General features: G+C 38.7%; 2 protein-coding genes across 2 annotated transcripts; both read left to right on the top strand.

Annotated features, from left to right (window-relative positions):
- Positions 1-570: 570 nt before the first annotated feature.
- Positions 571-8,575, top strand: LOC129769733 (tectonic-like complex member Mks1). Its single transcript, XM_055772174.1, has 4 exons — positions 571-913; positions 7,303-7,900; positions 7,962-8,247; positions 8,301-8,575. The coding sequence occupies exons 1-4, from the start codon at positions 840-842 to the stop codon at positions 8,360-8,362; spliced, it is 1,020 nt and encodes a 339-aa protein (XP_055628149.1). The 5' UTR covers positions 571-839; the 3' UTR covers positions 8,363-8,575.
- A 3,884-nt stretch (positions 8,576-12,459) lies between these two features.
- On the top strand, positions 12,460-14,751 carry LOC129769452 (tectonic-like complex member Mks1). The gene is made up of 5 exons (XM_055771737.1): positions 12,460-13,277; positions 13,339-13,624; positions 13,678-13,741; positions 13,824-13,983; positions 14,044-14,751. The coding sequence occupies exons 1-5, from the start codon at positions 13,029-13,031 to the stop codon at positions 14,272-14,274; spliced, it is 990 nt and encodes a 329-aa protein (XP_055627712.1). The 5' UTR covers positions 12,460-13,028; the 3' UTR covers positions 14,275-14,751.
- The last annotated feature ends 210 nt before the right edge of the window (positions 14,752-14,961 follow it).

Here is a 14,961-nt window from a genome sequence, read left to right as displayed (position 1 = left end):
TTCGAATAATCGTCTTTCAATATTCGATTAATCGAACGAATATGTATTTCTTGAATTAATCACGTATCACGATGTCATTCTGGTCGCGTGGTCTATTGACTTGTCGATGTTAGATGGTTGGATAAAAAATGTTGGATATAAAAAATTAAATAGCCTAATTCTTAGTCTGAAAATGCATTAACCTTGAAAAAGATTCCTTCATTTATTAATTCATTAATCGCGATTACAGTGACAATTATTCGATTTATTCATATTTTGATTTCAAATTATTCGATACAAAATTAATCGATTATAATTTCAGATACTCGATTATTTGAATTAATCGAACGATTAACCGACGTCTCTAGTCATCAACGCGGATAGCTTCATTCATGTCAAACTGGCACATGAATCCGAAACCAAAAATACTATACAAAAACAAAACGCGACATCTGTTGAGGATTACCCAACAATTTCTCAAACTGAAATGTTTCACACTGATGTAGCCCAAGACGGGTCTATGGTACTAGGTGAGGCCGTTTCGTCACTAAGTTGGTTAGGGGAGCGGTATATGGAAACAGCACGGAAGAAAGTAGAAGGGGAATTATTTGCTTGTAGCGTGAAAGAGACAGACTGATCACGAGCGAGCTTCGGCAATAGCGTATTGTGTTTTGTTTACAAACAAAACACAGTAGACTTCCAAGATGGCTGAAGAGTGGTTTTAGCAAGTTGGCCCACCTTAGTATATACTTCTAGGCGCCTTGATGTAGCCATGGTAACCGTCAAGGAAGCACAAACGGAATGTTTCATAAAATTCTTCCCAGACAAACGTATTCTTATTTTTTGGAAAGTTTACAATAATGTTCTCGAGTCAGAACACATTTAAAACAGGTGTTTATCGCGCTAATGGATCAGTGGCAAATTGGAAGTTTAGGTGGGTAAAGATATGAATTTCATAGCGAAACAAAGGTTATAATTTCACAGTGATAAATACAAACGTCAGATTATTAACCCCTTAATGCCCACTGTAACTTGAAACCAACTCATCACTCTAATCATGTTATGGTGCAGTTATGCCAAGCTTTGTTACGGATTTTCCAGACTTTGGCACGCTCTCTGATATCGAGCTAAGCACTCGTTTTCGCTTTATATTGCTGCAATACTCCTGATTTAACAAATGAATAAACAAATTTCAATTTGCCTACCAAGCAAATAAATCAACTGAAACAGCGCTTCAAACGTTAAATTCAAAAATAAAGAAGTCTTTCGAGGAAGACGCTAAATAAATTTCACTTAGGGGCTGGCCACTTACCACGTGGACAACATTAGGTGGGGTGGGAGTTTAGGAAATGTCCACGTTTGCCCACGGTGAGGGGGGTTTGATATTATGAAATAAATTTAGAATGAATCAACTCTTTTTTTTTTGTTTCGAGTCTTTTTCTATTTTTTAATGCACAGTTGTCCCGATCTGCACTTTCATTAGAATAATTTTAATTCATCGTTTTCTTGTTTCTTGTGGTCGTCCCGAGCCATACTTGTTTTGCGCGGTTGTCTTGATCCGCACTCTTATCATTATCTTTTTTTCGTACGGTCGTCCCGAGCCGTAGTTATTTGTGCGGTCGTCCCGATCCACATTTTTCATCCATTCAACCACTTTACTGCTCGGTCGTCCCGATCCGCACTTCTATAACCAAATCATCGTAATCATTTTTTTTTCTAATGTGGTCGTCCAAATCTACGTTTTCATCATCATTTTCTTTTGTACCTACACGGTCGTCTCGAGCCGTACCCGTTTGTGCGTCTTTAGAGTAACGTTCATTATTAATATTAGGCTGTCAAAAAAGTCCTGCGGTATTTTCGCGAGGTGTGGTTGTAAGCGCGTAGTTCTAGTTGTATTCATTGTATCGAGTCATACTATAGCTTGTTGGAAAGGTATTTTTGCGCGCTATAATATAGTCCTTGACAGTGTTTTGTTTGGTTAAGTCGTTCGTGAGTTATAGGGCCTGATTCTCGAATACACTACGAATACACTTCACGGTGGAAACGGTATGAAACGCATCCGCGATGACAACGGTACGGTGTCGACATCTGGATGCGAGATTAGTTTCCCACTAAATGTATCATTATAATATCAAATTATCTTCAGATGAAATCTTTGTATGGGATTATTATACCACATGAAGAAAACAAAGTTTTCCACTCACATTGAATACCAGTTTGATACGAAGTAGATAATTTTCATTAATGATTTTTTATTTGAAAAGTGCTCATTCTGCCTGAAAACTCATCATTATCTTCGACACTTCACTAACTCGTAAAACGTAGTTCAATGGCGTGCCGTTCATTTCGTTTCCACCGTGAAGTGTACTCGAGAATCAGGGCCATAGTGTCGCAAATATGGAGCAAAATAAAGAGAAAATCCGACATATTTTACAGTACTACTATGACAAAGGCAAAAATGCATCTCAAGCTGCCAATAAAATTTGTGCAGTTTATGGACCCGATACAGCTTCCATTTCCACCGCACAATGATGGTTTCAACGTTTTCGTTCTGGTGTAGAGGTCGTCGAAGATGCACCACGCTCCGGAAGGCCTGTCGTCGAAAATTGCGACAAAATCGCTGAATTAGCCGAGAAAGACCGGCATAGTAGCAGCCGTAGCATCGGCCAAGAGCTGGGGATAAGCCATCAAACCGTTATTAACCATTTGAATAAGCTTGGATTCACAAAGAAGCTCGATGTATGGGTGCCACACACGTTGACGCAAAAAAAACATCTTTGACCGTATCGACGCATGTGAATCGCTGCTGAATCGCAACAAAATCGACCCGTTTCTGAAGCGGATGCTGACTGGCGATGAAAAGTGGGTCACTTATGACAACGTGAAGCGCAAACGATCGTGGTCGAAGCCCGCTGAAGCGGCTCAGACGGTGGCCAAGCCCTCATTAACGGCCAGGAAGGTTTTGCTGTGTGTTTGGTGGGATTGTCAAGGAATAATCTATTATGAGCTGCTTCCCTATGACCAAACGCTCAATTCGGACCTGTACTGCCAACAACTGGACCGCTTGAAGGTAGCACTCATGAAGAAGAGGCCATCTTTGATAAACAGAGGTCGCATTGTCTTCCATCAGGACAACGCCAGGCCACACACTTCTTTGGTGACGCGCCAGAAGCTCCGGGAGCTCGGATGGGAGGTTCTTTTGCATCCGCCGTATAGTCCGGACCTTGCACCAAGTGACTACCACCTGTTTTTGTCCATGGCGAACGAGCTAGGTAGTCAGAAGTTAACTACAAAAGAGGCCTGTGAAAATTGGCTATCCGAGTTTTTTGCCAATAAGGAAGCGAGCTTCTATAACAGGGGTATTATGAAGTTGGCATCTCGTTGGGAACAAGTCATCGAACAAAACGGCGCATATTTGACTTAAAACAGATGATTGTAGCTAATTTTATGAACAAATGAAAATTCAAGAAGGCCTGTGAAAATTGGCTATCCGAGTTTTTTGCCAATAAGGAAGCGAGCTTCTATAACAGGGGTATTATGAAGTTGGCATCTCGTTGGGAACAAGTCATCGAACAAAACGGCGCATATTTGACTTAAAACAGATGATTGTAGCTAATTTTATGAACAAATGAAAATTCAAGAAAAAAAACCGCAGGACTTTTTTGACAGCTTAATATATGATCCGTAATTTTGAGTTTCAATGCGTTATACTTATGACAGACATACAGCTGTACTACCGTTGTACTTCGAAAATTGTATGTCTGTCACCATGTACAGCGCTAGAACCATGCAAGCAACTCGGTACAATCGCTGTATCTGTACCGACCTGTTTCACCGTTGTACATAGTTACAGCTGTACTGTGCGCAGCGCCATAGACGGTTAGTGGTGGGTAGCATGAACAAACCGAATCAAAACACTTGGTAAACACTCCTTTCATTGGCTTTATCTTGAGTTAAGAACTCAGATTGGAAGCTTGTTTGTTGTGTTTGATAGTTTAGACGGCAAATTAAAACATTTTTCATTGAAATATGTGGTAAAAATTGGTCAAATTTGCGATTGTCAGTTTGACATGCGGTAAAATGTAGAACCAAAGTATGTGTGTCATGCTACCGTGGTACCTGTACAACGCTGTACTAGTACAACGCTAGTACAGCTGTATGTCTGTCCTTGATATTACTGAGAAGTAATATATATGAATACAATGGGTTTACAAAACAGATATGCACCAGTATTTATTTTTATAAATATCAACTACAAAACATAGAAGCATCTAGTATTGAGCTGCATTAAGTGAAAAATAAATCGTTGTTTCTGACAACAAGTTTCAGTTTTACTATCATTCAAGTCAACCTGCAATTAAACATGGAGCATTAGAATTTCTGACAGCCCTGCTGTTTAATTTATACTTTTTTCAAATGTTTCTTTCAATTACTTCATACCTCCAATGGTAGGATAGTTCTGCTACCTGTAGTCTACCGCCGCCGGGGTAGTCCTGGACGGACCAGTCATGTCGTCGTCGCTGTGATAGAATTCCAGTTCTCGTAATTTCGACTTGTTCCTCCTAAATTACAAAACTAACAAGAGGTTGCCCTCAAAAAGAAGATCTGTCTACTTTGATATGGTTTCTAATTGTCGATGATTTTCTTAAAAACCTAGCTGATTTAGGATACGAAGTCATTGGGTTCTGACATATTCATTTAATGAGGGGTAAATGTGAGTAATACTTATGACAGACATACAACTGTACTAGCGTTGTACTTCGAAAATTGTATGTATGTCACCATGTACAGCGCTAGAACCATGCAAGCAACTCGGTACAATCGTTGTATCTGTACCGACCTGTTTCACCATTGTACATAGCTACAGTTGTACTGTGCGCAGCGCCATAGACGGTTAGTGGTGGATAGCATTAACAAACTGAATAAAAACAATTGGTAAACATTCTTTTCCTTGACTTTCTCTTGAGGTCATAACTCAAATTGTTAACTTGTTTGTTGTGTTTGATAGTTCAGACGTTAAATAAAAACCCTTTTCATTGAAATATTTGGTGAAAAATGGTCAAACTTCTGATTGTCAGTTGCCTTAACTACACACTGAAATGGTGCAACTTGAGAGAACCTAGCGTTATACCATGGACAGACTAACCGTCTATGGCGCTGTGCACAGTACAACTGTAGCCATGTACAGCGGTAAAATAGGTCGGTACAGGTACAGCGATTGTACCGAGTTGCTTGCATGGTTCTAGCGCTGTACATGGTGACAGACATACAATTTTCGAAGTACAACGCTAGTACAGCTGTATGTCTGTCATAAGTATTAATCCATCAAAAACAGTCATAAGGCATGGTACATAAATTACGTAATGCTTAAAATGCAGATTTTGGACCCCCTCCCCCTATGTAACAATAAGTAACGCAAGACGAACCCATCCTCCTTGATCTACGTAACGCCAACTTTATCTGTGCATGAAGTCAAATTTGTTCGAAAAATTTTCATAACATTTTTGCTTTTGTTAAGTATCGAAAATATCAACTTAAAAAAATCAGGCATCTGCCCAGGTCGGAATCAAATGTTCTTAGAACGAAATTATTGAAAATGTATTGAAATCATCCTGATATAGCAAATTGTAATTCTGTCCGATTCTTTGTCCGTCCAAATAAACTCGTTATTTTCCACCACTAACACCTCGTTCCCTCGTTTTGAAACTGGTTTTTCGGGGCACTGACGTGTGCCAAGTAGCCCGCTCTTGTGAAGTTTTTAGTGCTCCTTGAGCACCACTTCTGATGCGAAATAGATATAGCAATCCTGGTCAATCCCGGAAGAATTTTCGACAATTTCGTAGAGTTTTGAACAAACAGACATAAAATCCAGAGAAAATTTATGCTCACATATGTTTGCTTCCAAACCATCTGGCGTTCGGCTGAGAGAAACAACTGGTATGGCTGCTACCAGTTTATGGCTGGTATAAATTGATGTTGATTTACAAAAAAGTAATTACTCCTTGGTTCAACGCAGCAGTTCCTATCGTTATATTTCACTTTTTTCAAAAAGTACTGGGATGTCCTTAGGCGTCGTACACAAATTACGTAACGCTAAAATTTTTTTTTAAATTTGGACCACCTCACAACCCTCCCCCCCTCCCCTACGTAACGCAATTTCCTATCTATAAAACAGGAAGTGGGTTATATCTATGGTATAACCGCAAGGGTGACGTAGGACTATCGTTGATTTAGAGATCATTTGTTTGAAGTTGAATCTAAATCCATTCTGAATGAATGAATAAATGAATATTTGGGAGACTTCGAAAACGAGAGCGTTACGTTGGAGGCACAAGGTTTTATGCATCCAATATAGGATACGAAAAACCTTGTTCTGAAGAATAATCTTCAGAAGCTAACCTGCTAACTGTACTTGATTGACAAATCACAAACCCAAATGTATTATATGTATATTTTATGGATAGAAAACATTAAAATAAACTCTTTCGCTTGAATGTATTTTTAAATTCCCAGAGGTACTGGCAGATTATTTTCAGTATCGATTAGATATTTCCACATTTTCCTCGATACTGGAAGCCCACCAGTGGTTAATACTAACTCGATAACCACGTGTTAATAGTACTTGATTGAAATATTTGGTCACAGTGTTACATGAATAGAAAACATTCAAATAAACTCTTTCACATGAATGTATTTTCAAATTCCCAGAGGAACTGGCAGATTATTTTCCAGAAATGATTAGATCTTTCCGGAACTTTCTCGATGCTGAATGGCATCCAAACGGAAAGAATTCCGCGCGTGTATGTGTGTGTAGCGATGTCTTCCCGGGGAACCGTTTGTGGCATCACTCTCCTCCTGATGGATTCCCTTCTGGCCTAAGGTGCACAAACAGGCTCTTGGTGACACCGTTCATCCGCGCTTTCATGATAAATGAAGAGCTTCACCACAACAGCGACAACATGCTCCAATCGCTGTTCAATTAGAACTGAGTGGATTTCCGAGCGGCGCTCGCTTATATACCGATTGGTGATTTCAATAGCCTGTTTTGAAAGCAATTTTAAGACTATTGAAACAAGTTTTTGGATCAAAAAGTAACAAGTATATAACGCGTAGACATTTTATCTTTCGAATGAAGTGTCAATCATACCATTTCGTTCAGCTGTTTAGGAGCTATTAACGCTCAAAATCTCGGTCTCCGGCGTAACGCTTTCGTTTTCGAAACTTTGATTTTACACCCCGGTATAGAAATGAAAGACGTAGTCCTACGTCAATACACAGAAAGTGACGCAACCTCGACCCATACATACATTTTGTATTTTCCAGGATAACCCTCAAAAAAATTTACTCGCTTATCGAGATCCCACGCTTTGATTCGTCTATAGACGAAGAACCACTTGAGGAACCATCCAATAGTGAAGAGGAACACTTGGATATCGCGTGGCAAGAGAAAGTTTTCAGTAAATCTGAAATTGATTACTATAGTGCCAGAGACAACTGTCATACTGAATTGCAAAATGCGTACTATCACAAGATCAAATCGTCACGGCTGACTGAGCAGAAATCGAGAGGAAAAATTTTCACCTATACTGCGGCCGATAATTTCGCTCTTGATGAGGAATTATGTGCCACCATCGGAAACAAAACGGTCCATTTGGATGATGAAAAACTTAATATGGAAACTATGTTCGTTATGGCAGATCTTGATACGGAAGAATTGTTATTTTCACTCGCTTGGAACAGCACTGAAAACGTCCTCTTCGTTTACCCGGATTTCAATTGCATGAAAATTAATCCCTACTACAAGGAGATCCAAGGAGATAGTCGTCAAATGTATCATTTTGGAATAAAAAATCTTAGTTTCAAAAAATGGATTACATGTTCACAAGAAACCGTTGAGATTCGTGATGTCTTTGCATCTAAGGTTCATCTATAAAAAATATTTATGGCATCTTTCATCCCTAAAATTTCTTTCTATAATGTAGATCACACGATTCAACATTAGAGATAAACTGTCGAAAGACAATTTCGAATATCCAGAAAATCATCAGGTTCAGTTTTTGATTCTTCTGGAAATAATTTCTGGTACAGGATTTTCATACAGTGACATCTTCATACGATACCGACTTGATATACCGTCAGCAGCTAAAATGATTGCCGGATTCGTGGATGGAAGCACGCACAGTACAAAACAATGCAAAGGAAGATGGCTCTATGGTCATTGTCATGAAATTACACTACAATTGCCGGAAAACCATAAGACAAGCGATGGTGATGGCTCTTCCAATATTCTGATGAAGATATAAATTGAACTTTTATTTCAGATTGCGTTAGAATATACTTCGATATTATCTCCACCGATAGTTGGAAACGGGAACTATTATGAGCTGCTTCCCTATGACCAAACGCTCAATTCGGACCTGTACTGCCAACAACTGGACCGCTTGAAGGTAGCACTCATGAAGAAGAGGCCATCTTTGATAAACAGAGGTCGCATTGTCTTCCATCAGGACAACGCCAGGCCACACACTTCTTTGGTGACGCGCCAGAAGCTCCGGGAGCTCGGATGGGAGGTTCTTTTGCATCCGCCGTATAGTCCGGACCTTGCACCAAGTGACTACCACCTGTTTTTGTCCATGGCGAACGAGCTAGGTAGTCAGAAGTTAACTACAAAAGAGGCCTGTGAAAATTGGCTATCCGAGTTTTTTGCCAATAAGGAAGCGAGCTTCTATAACAGGGGTATTATGAAGTTGGCATCTCGTTGGGAACAAGTCATCGAACAAAACGGCGCATATTTGACTTAAAACAGATGATTGTAGCTAATTTTATGAACAAATGAAAATTCAAGAAGGCCTGTGAAAATTGGCTATCCGAGTTTTTTGCCAATAAGGAAGCGAGCTTCTATAACAGGGGTATTATGAAGTTGGCATCTCGTTGGGAACAAGTCATCGAACAAAACGGCGCATATTTGACTTAAAACAGATGATTGTAGCTAATTTTATGAACAAATGAAAATTCAAGAAAAAAAACCGCAGGACTTTTTTGACAGCTTAATATATGATCCGTAATTTTGAGTTTCAATGCGTTATACTTATGACAGACATACAGCTGTACTACCGTTGTACTTCGAAAATTGTATGTCTGTCACCATGTACAGCGCTAGAACCATGCAAGCAACTCGGTACAATCGCTGTATCTGTACCGACCTGTTTCACCGTTGTACATAGTTACAGCTGTACTGTGCGCAGCGCCATAGACGGTTAGTGGTGGGTAGCATGAACAAACCGAATCAAAACACTTGGTAAACACTCCTTTCATTGGCTTTATCTTGAGTTAAGAACTCAGATTGGAAGCTTGTTTGTTGTGTTTGATAGTTTAGACGGCAAATTAAAACATTTTTCATTGAAATATGTGGTAAAAATTGGTCAAATTTGCGATTGTCAGTTTGACATGCGGTAAAATGTAGAACCAAAGTATGTGTGTCATGCTACCGTGGTACCTGTACAACGCTGTACTAGTACAACGCTAGTACAGCTGTATGTCTGTCCTTGATATTACTGAGAAGTAATATATATGAATACAATGGGTTTACAAAACAGATATGCACCAGTATTTATTTTTATAAATATCAACTACAAAACATAGAAGCATCTAGTATTGAGCTGCATTAAGTGAAAAATAAATCGTTGTTTCTGACAACAAGTTTCAGTTTTACTATCATTCAAGTCAACCTGCAATTAAACATGGAGCATTAGAATTTCTGACAGCCCTGCTGTTTAATTTATACTTTTTTCAAATGTTTCTTTCAATTACTTCATACCTCCAATGGTAGGATAGTTCTGCTACCTGTAGTCTACCGCCGCCGGGGTAGTCCTGGACGGACCAGTCATGTCGTCGTCGCTGTGATAGAATTCCAGTTCTCGTAATTTCGACTTGTTCCTCCTAAATTACAAAACTAACAAGAGGTTGCCCTCAAAAAGAAGATCTGTCTACTTTGATATGGTTTCTAATTGTCGATGATTTTCTTAAAAACCTAGCTGATTTAGGATACGAAGTCATTGGGTTCTGACATATTCATTTAATGAGGGGTAAATGTGAGTAATACTTATGACAGACATACAACTGTACTAGCGTTGTACTTCGAAAATTGTATGTATGTCACCATGTACAGCGCTAGAACCATGCAAGCAACTCGGTACAATCGTTGTATCTGTACCGACCTGTTTCACCATTGTACATAGCTACAGTTGTACTGTGCGCAGCGCCATAGACGGTTAGTGGTGGATAGCATTAACAAACTGAATAAAAACAATTGGTAAACATTCTTTTCCTTGACTTTCTCTTGAGGTCATAACTCAAATTGTTAACTTGTTTGTTGTGTTTGATAGTTCAGACGTTAAATAAAAACCCTTTTCATTGAAATATTTGGTGAAAAATGGTCAAACTTCTGATTGTCAGTTGCCTTAACTACACACTGAAATGGTGCAACTTGAGAGAACCTAGCGTTATACCATGGACAGACTAACCGTCTATGGCGCTGTGCACAGTACAACTGTAGCCATGTACAGCGGTAAAATAGGTCGGTACAGGTACAGCGATTGTACCGAGTTGCTTGCATGGTTCTAGCGCTGTACATGGTGACAGACATACAATTTTCGAAGTACAACGCTAGTACAGCTGTATGTCTGTCATAAGTATTAATCCATCAAAAACAGTCATAAGGCATGGTACATAAATTACGTAATGCTTAAAATGCAGATTTTGGACCCCCTCCCCCTATGTAACAATAAGTAACGCAAGACGAACCCATCCTCCTTGATCTACGTAACGCCAACTTTATCTGTGCATGAAGTCAAATTTGTTCGAAAAATTTTCATACCATTTTTGCTTTTGTTAAGTATCGAAAATATCAACTTAAAAAAATCAGGCATCTGCCCAGGTCGGAATCAAATGTTCTTAGAACGAAATTATTGAAAATGTATTGAAATCATCCTGATATAGCAAATTGTAATTCTGTCCGATTCTTTGTCCGTCCAAATAAACTCGTTATTTTCCACCACTAACACCTCGTTCCCTCGTTTTGAAACTGGTTTTTCGGGGCACTGACGTGTGCCAAGTAGCCCGCTCTTGTGAAGTTTTTAGTGCTCCTTGAGCACCACTTCTGATGCGAAATAGATATAGCAATCCTGGTCAATCCCGGAAGAATTTTCGACAATTTCGTAGAGTTTTGAACAAACAGACATAAAATCCAGAGAAAATTTATGCTCACATATGTTTGCTTCCAAACCATCTGGCGTTCGGCTGAGAGAAACAACTGGTATGGCTGCTACCAGTTTATGGCTGGTATAAATTGATGTTGATTTACAAAAAAGTAATTACTCCTTGGTTCAACGCAGCAGTTCCTATCGTTATATTTCACTTTTTTCAAAAAGTACTGGGATGTCCTTAGGCGTCGTACACAAATTACGTAACGCTAAAATTTTTTTTTAAATTTGGACCACCTCACAACCCTCCCCCCCTCCCCTACGTAACGCAATTTCCTATCTATAAAACAGGAAGTGGGTTATATCTATGGTATAACCGCAAGGGTGACGTAGGACTATCGTTGATTTAGAGATCATTTGTTTGAAGTTGAATCTAAATCCATTCTGAATGAATGAATAAATGAATATTTGGGAGACTTCGAAAACGAGAGCGTTACGTTGGAGGCACAAGGTTTTATGCATCCAATATAGGATACGAAAAACCTTGTTCTGAAGAATAATCTTCAGAAGCTAACCTGCTAACTGTACTTGATTGACAAATCACAAACCCAAATGTATTATATGTATATTTTATGGATAGAAAACATTAAAATAAACTCTTTCGCTTGAATGTATTTTTAAATTCCCAGAGGTACTGGCAGATTATTTTCAGTATCGATTAGATATTTCCACATTTTCCTCGATACTGGAAGCCCACCAGTGGTTAATACTAACTCGATAACCACGTGTTAATAGTACTTGATTGAAATATTTGGTCACAGTGTTACATGAATAGAAAACATTCAAATAAACTCTTTCACATGAATGTATTTTCAAATTCCCAGAGGAACTGGCAGATTATTTTCCAGAAATGATTAGATCTTTCCGGAACTTTCTCGATGCTGAATGGCATCCAAACGGAAAGAATTCCGCGCGTGTATGTGTGTGTAGCGATGTCTTCCCGGGGAACCGTTTGTGGCATCACTCTCCTCCTGATGGATTCCCTTCTGGCCTAAGGTGCACAAACAGGCTCTTGGTGACACCGTTCATCCGCGCTTTCATGATAAATGAAGAGCTTCACCGCAACAGCGACAACATGCTCCAATCGCTGTTCAATTAGAACTGAGTGGATTTCCGAGCGGCGCTCGCTTATATACCGATTGGTGATTTCAATAGCCTGTTTTGAAAGCAATTTTAAGACTATTGAAACAAGTTTTTGGATCAAAAAGTAACAAGTATATAACGCGTAGACATTTTATCTTTCGAATGAAGTGTCAATCATACCATTTCGTTCAGCTGTTTAGGAGCTATTAACGCTCAAAATCTCGGTCTCCGGCGTAACGCTTTCGTTTTCGAAACTTTGATTTTACACCCCGGTATAGAAATGAAAGACGTAGTCCTACGTCAATACACAGAAAGTGACGCAACCTCGACCCATACATACATTTTGTATTTTCCAGGATAACCCTCAAAAAAATTTACTCGCTTATCGAGATCCCACGCTTTGATTCGTCTATAGACGAAGAACCACTTGAGGAACCATCCAATAGTGAAGAGGAACACTTGGATATCGCGTGGCAAGAGAAAGTTTTCAGTAAATCTGAAATTGATTACTATAGTGCCAGAGACAACTGTCATACTGAATTGCAAAATGCGTACTATCACAAGATCAAATCGTCACGGCTGACTGAGCAGAAATCGAGAGGAAAAATTTTCACCTATACTGCGGCCGATAATTTCGCTCTTGATGAGGAATTATGTGCCACCATCGGAAACAAAACGGTCCATTTGGATGATGAAAAACTTAATATGGAAACTATGTTCGTTATGGCAGATCTTGATACGGAAGAATTGTTATTTTCACTCGCTTGGAACAGCACTGAAAACGTCCTCTTCGTTTACCCGGATTTCAATTGCATGAAAATTAATCCCTACTACAAGGAGATCCAAGGAGATAGTCGTCAAATGTATCATTTTGGAATAAAAAATCTTAGTTTCAAAAAATGGATTACATGTTCACAAGAAACCGTTGAGATTCGTGATGTCTTTGCATCTAAGGTTCATCTATAAAAAATATTTATGGCATCTTTCATCCCTAAAATTTCTTTCTATAATGTAGATCACACGATTCAACATTAGAGATAAACTGTCGAAAGACAATTTCGAATATCCAGAAAATCATCAGGTTCAGTTTTTGATTCTTCTGGAAATAATTTCTGGTACAGGATTTTCATACAGTGACATCTTCATACGATACCGACTTGATATACCGTCAGCAGCTAAAATGATTGCCGGATTCGTGGATGGAAGCACGCACAGTACAAAACAATGCAAAGGAAGATGGCTCTATGGTCATTGTCATGAAATTACACTACAATTGCCGGAAAACCATAAGACAAGCGATGGTGATGGCTCTTCCAATATTCTGATGAAGATATAAATTGAACTTTTATTTCAGATTGCGTTAGAATATACTTCGATATTATCTCCACCGATAGTTGGAAACGGGAACGGTTGTTAGGGTATGTATTGTTAGATAAAGTTTAAGATTTACTTAAAGGTTCTGGAACTGAAAACTGTAGCACACTCCACTCTTTTTTCCAGGAATGCATACCTCCAAATATCGACATCGTTTCTCAATACTAGTTTTGAGCGTGACCTTATATGCAGCAAAGTTCTAAACAATGGAACAATTTTTGATAAACTGGAAGCTTTCCTAGTTGGTGGACGAAGAGAAGTTAAAACATTAAATTTCTATGGACAGGTGAAAAGATTACATTGGTTGATTGATGTGAATGCATTGAAATATTTATAACATTTACAGAATGATTCGTTGCTTCTTAATCGTTACGGAAGTCGTACCGAACAGGCGGGTCATCTTAAAATTAAGTGTCAAGTAATACAACAACATCGGCCCCAAGCGATTCACATTTCTGCGAGTACGAAAAAACGTAACAAGTTGAGCTCTAACTTAATTACTATAGAAGAACTGCTGTCATCTTATCACCAGGCTCGTGAAAGATTAGAAGAAATTGTAAAGCTTGACTATTGTTGAGTTGTGTTCGTATTTTCAAATGTTCGCATGATTCATGCCCAAAAATCTTGCTCATCTCCCACTGTTCACAAAGTGTTGTTTAAGCACCACCCTCGCGTTTGACATGTACATATATAAAGCGATGTTGCCATATTTTTGCAGACTTCTGTTATTTACCTCAATTCGTCACAGATAGCAATGATGCGTTGTGGAGTATTATGATGGTTGTTCAGGAAAAAAGCATAAAAGATAAGAAAGTACTTAGTATAGATTTTTACTTTTTTTTCATACGGGCGTACAAAAAGATTGGACAGGCGCATAATTTGGTTGTGTTTTCTTTCGCTGTATGAGCAACTCATTTTTAGATACTCTCTCCTAATATTGACATATTTGCTGAAAACCTGTAGCGCCAGAGTTCATTCGGACAAATAAAATTAGAAAATGGTTGTTATCATTGTGTGTTAAAACAGGCTAACGAATTGGGTGTATAAATTAAGAACCGGCTCTTTTGAATAAAAATAAAAGCGATCTCTAAGTAAATTAATGAAAGAACGGGTCATATTGCATATTGTCCATCGCTTTTCACTATTCAACCCATTTTTCTGGCAATATATGGATTTCGTGATAAAAAAAAACTGTTCGTCTTTTGAGACCAGGAACGGTTCAAGCATATTTACGGTACCTTGCTTTGAATTGGAACTGAGAATA

This window comes from Toxorhynchites rutilus, chromosome 2 (assembly GCF_029784135.1).
Source record: "Toxorhynchites rutilus septentrionalis strain SRP chromosome 2, ASM2978413v1, whole genome shotgun sequence".
Taxonomy (NCBI): domain Eukaryota; kingdom Metazoa; phylum Arthropoda; class Insecta; order Diptera; family Culicidae; genus Toxorhynchites; species Toxorhynchites rutilus.
Note: the sequence above shows the minus strand (reverse complement) of the source record. Positions and strands in the feature narration are given on the sequence as shown.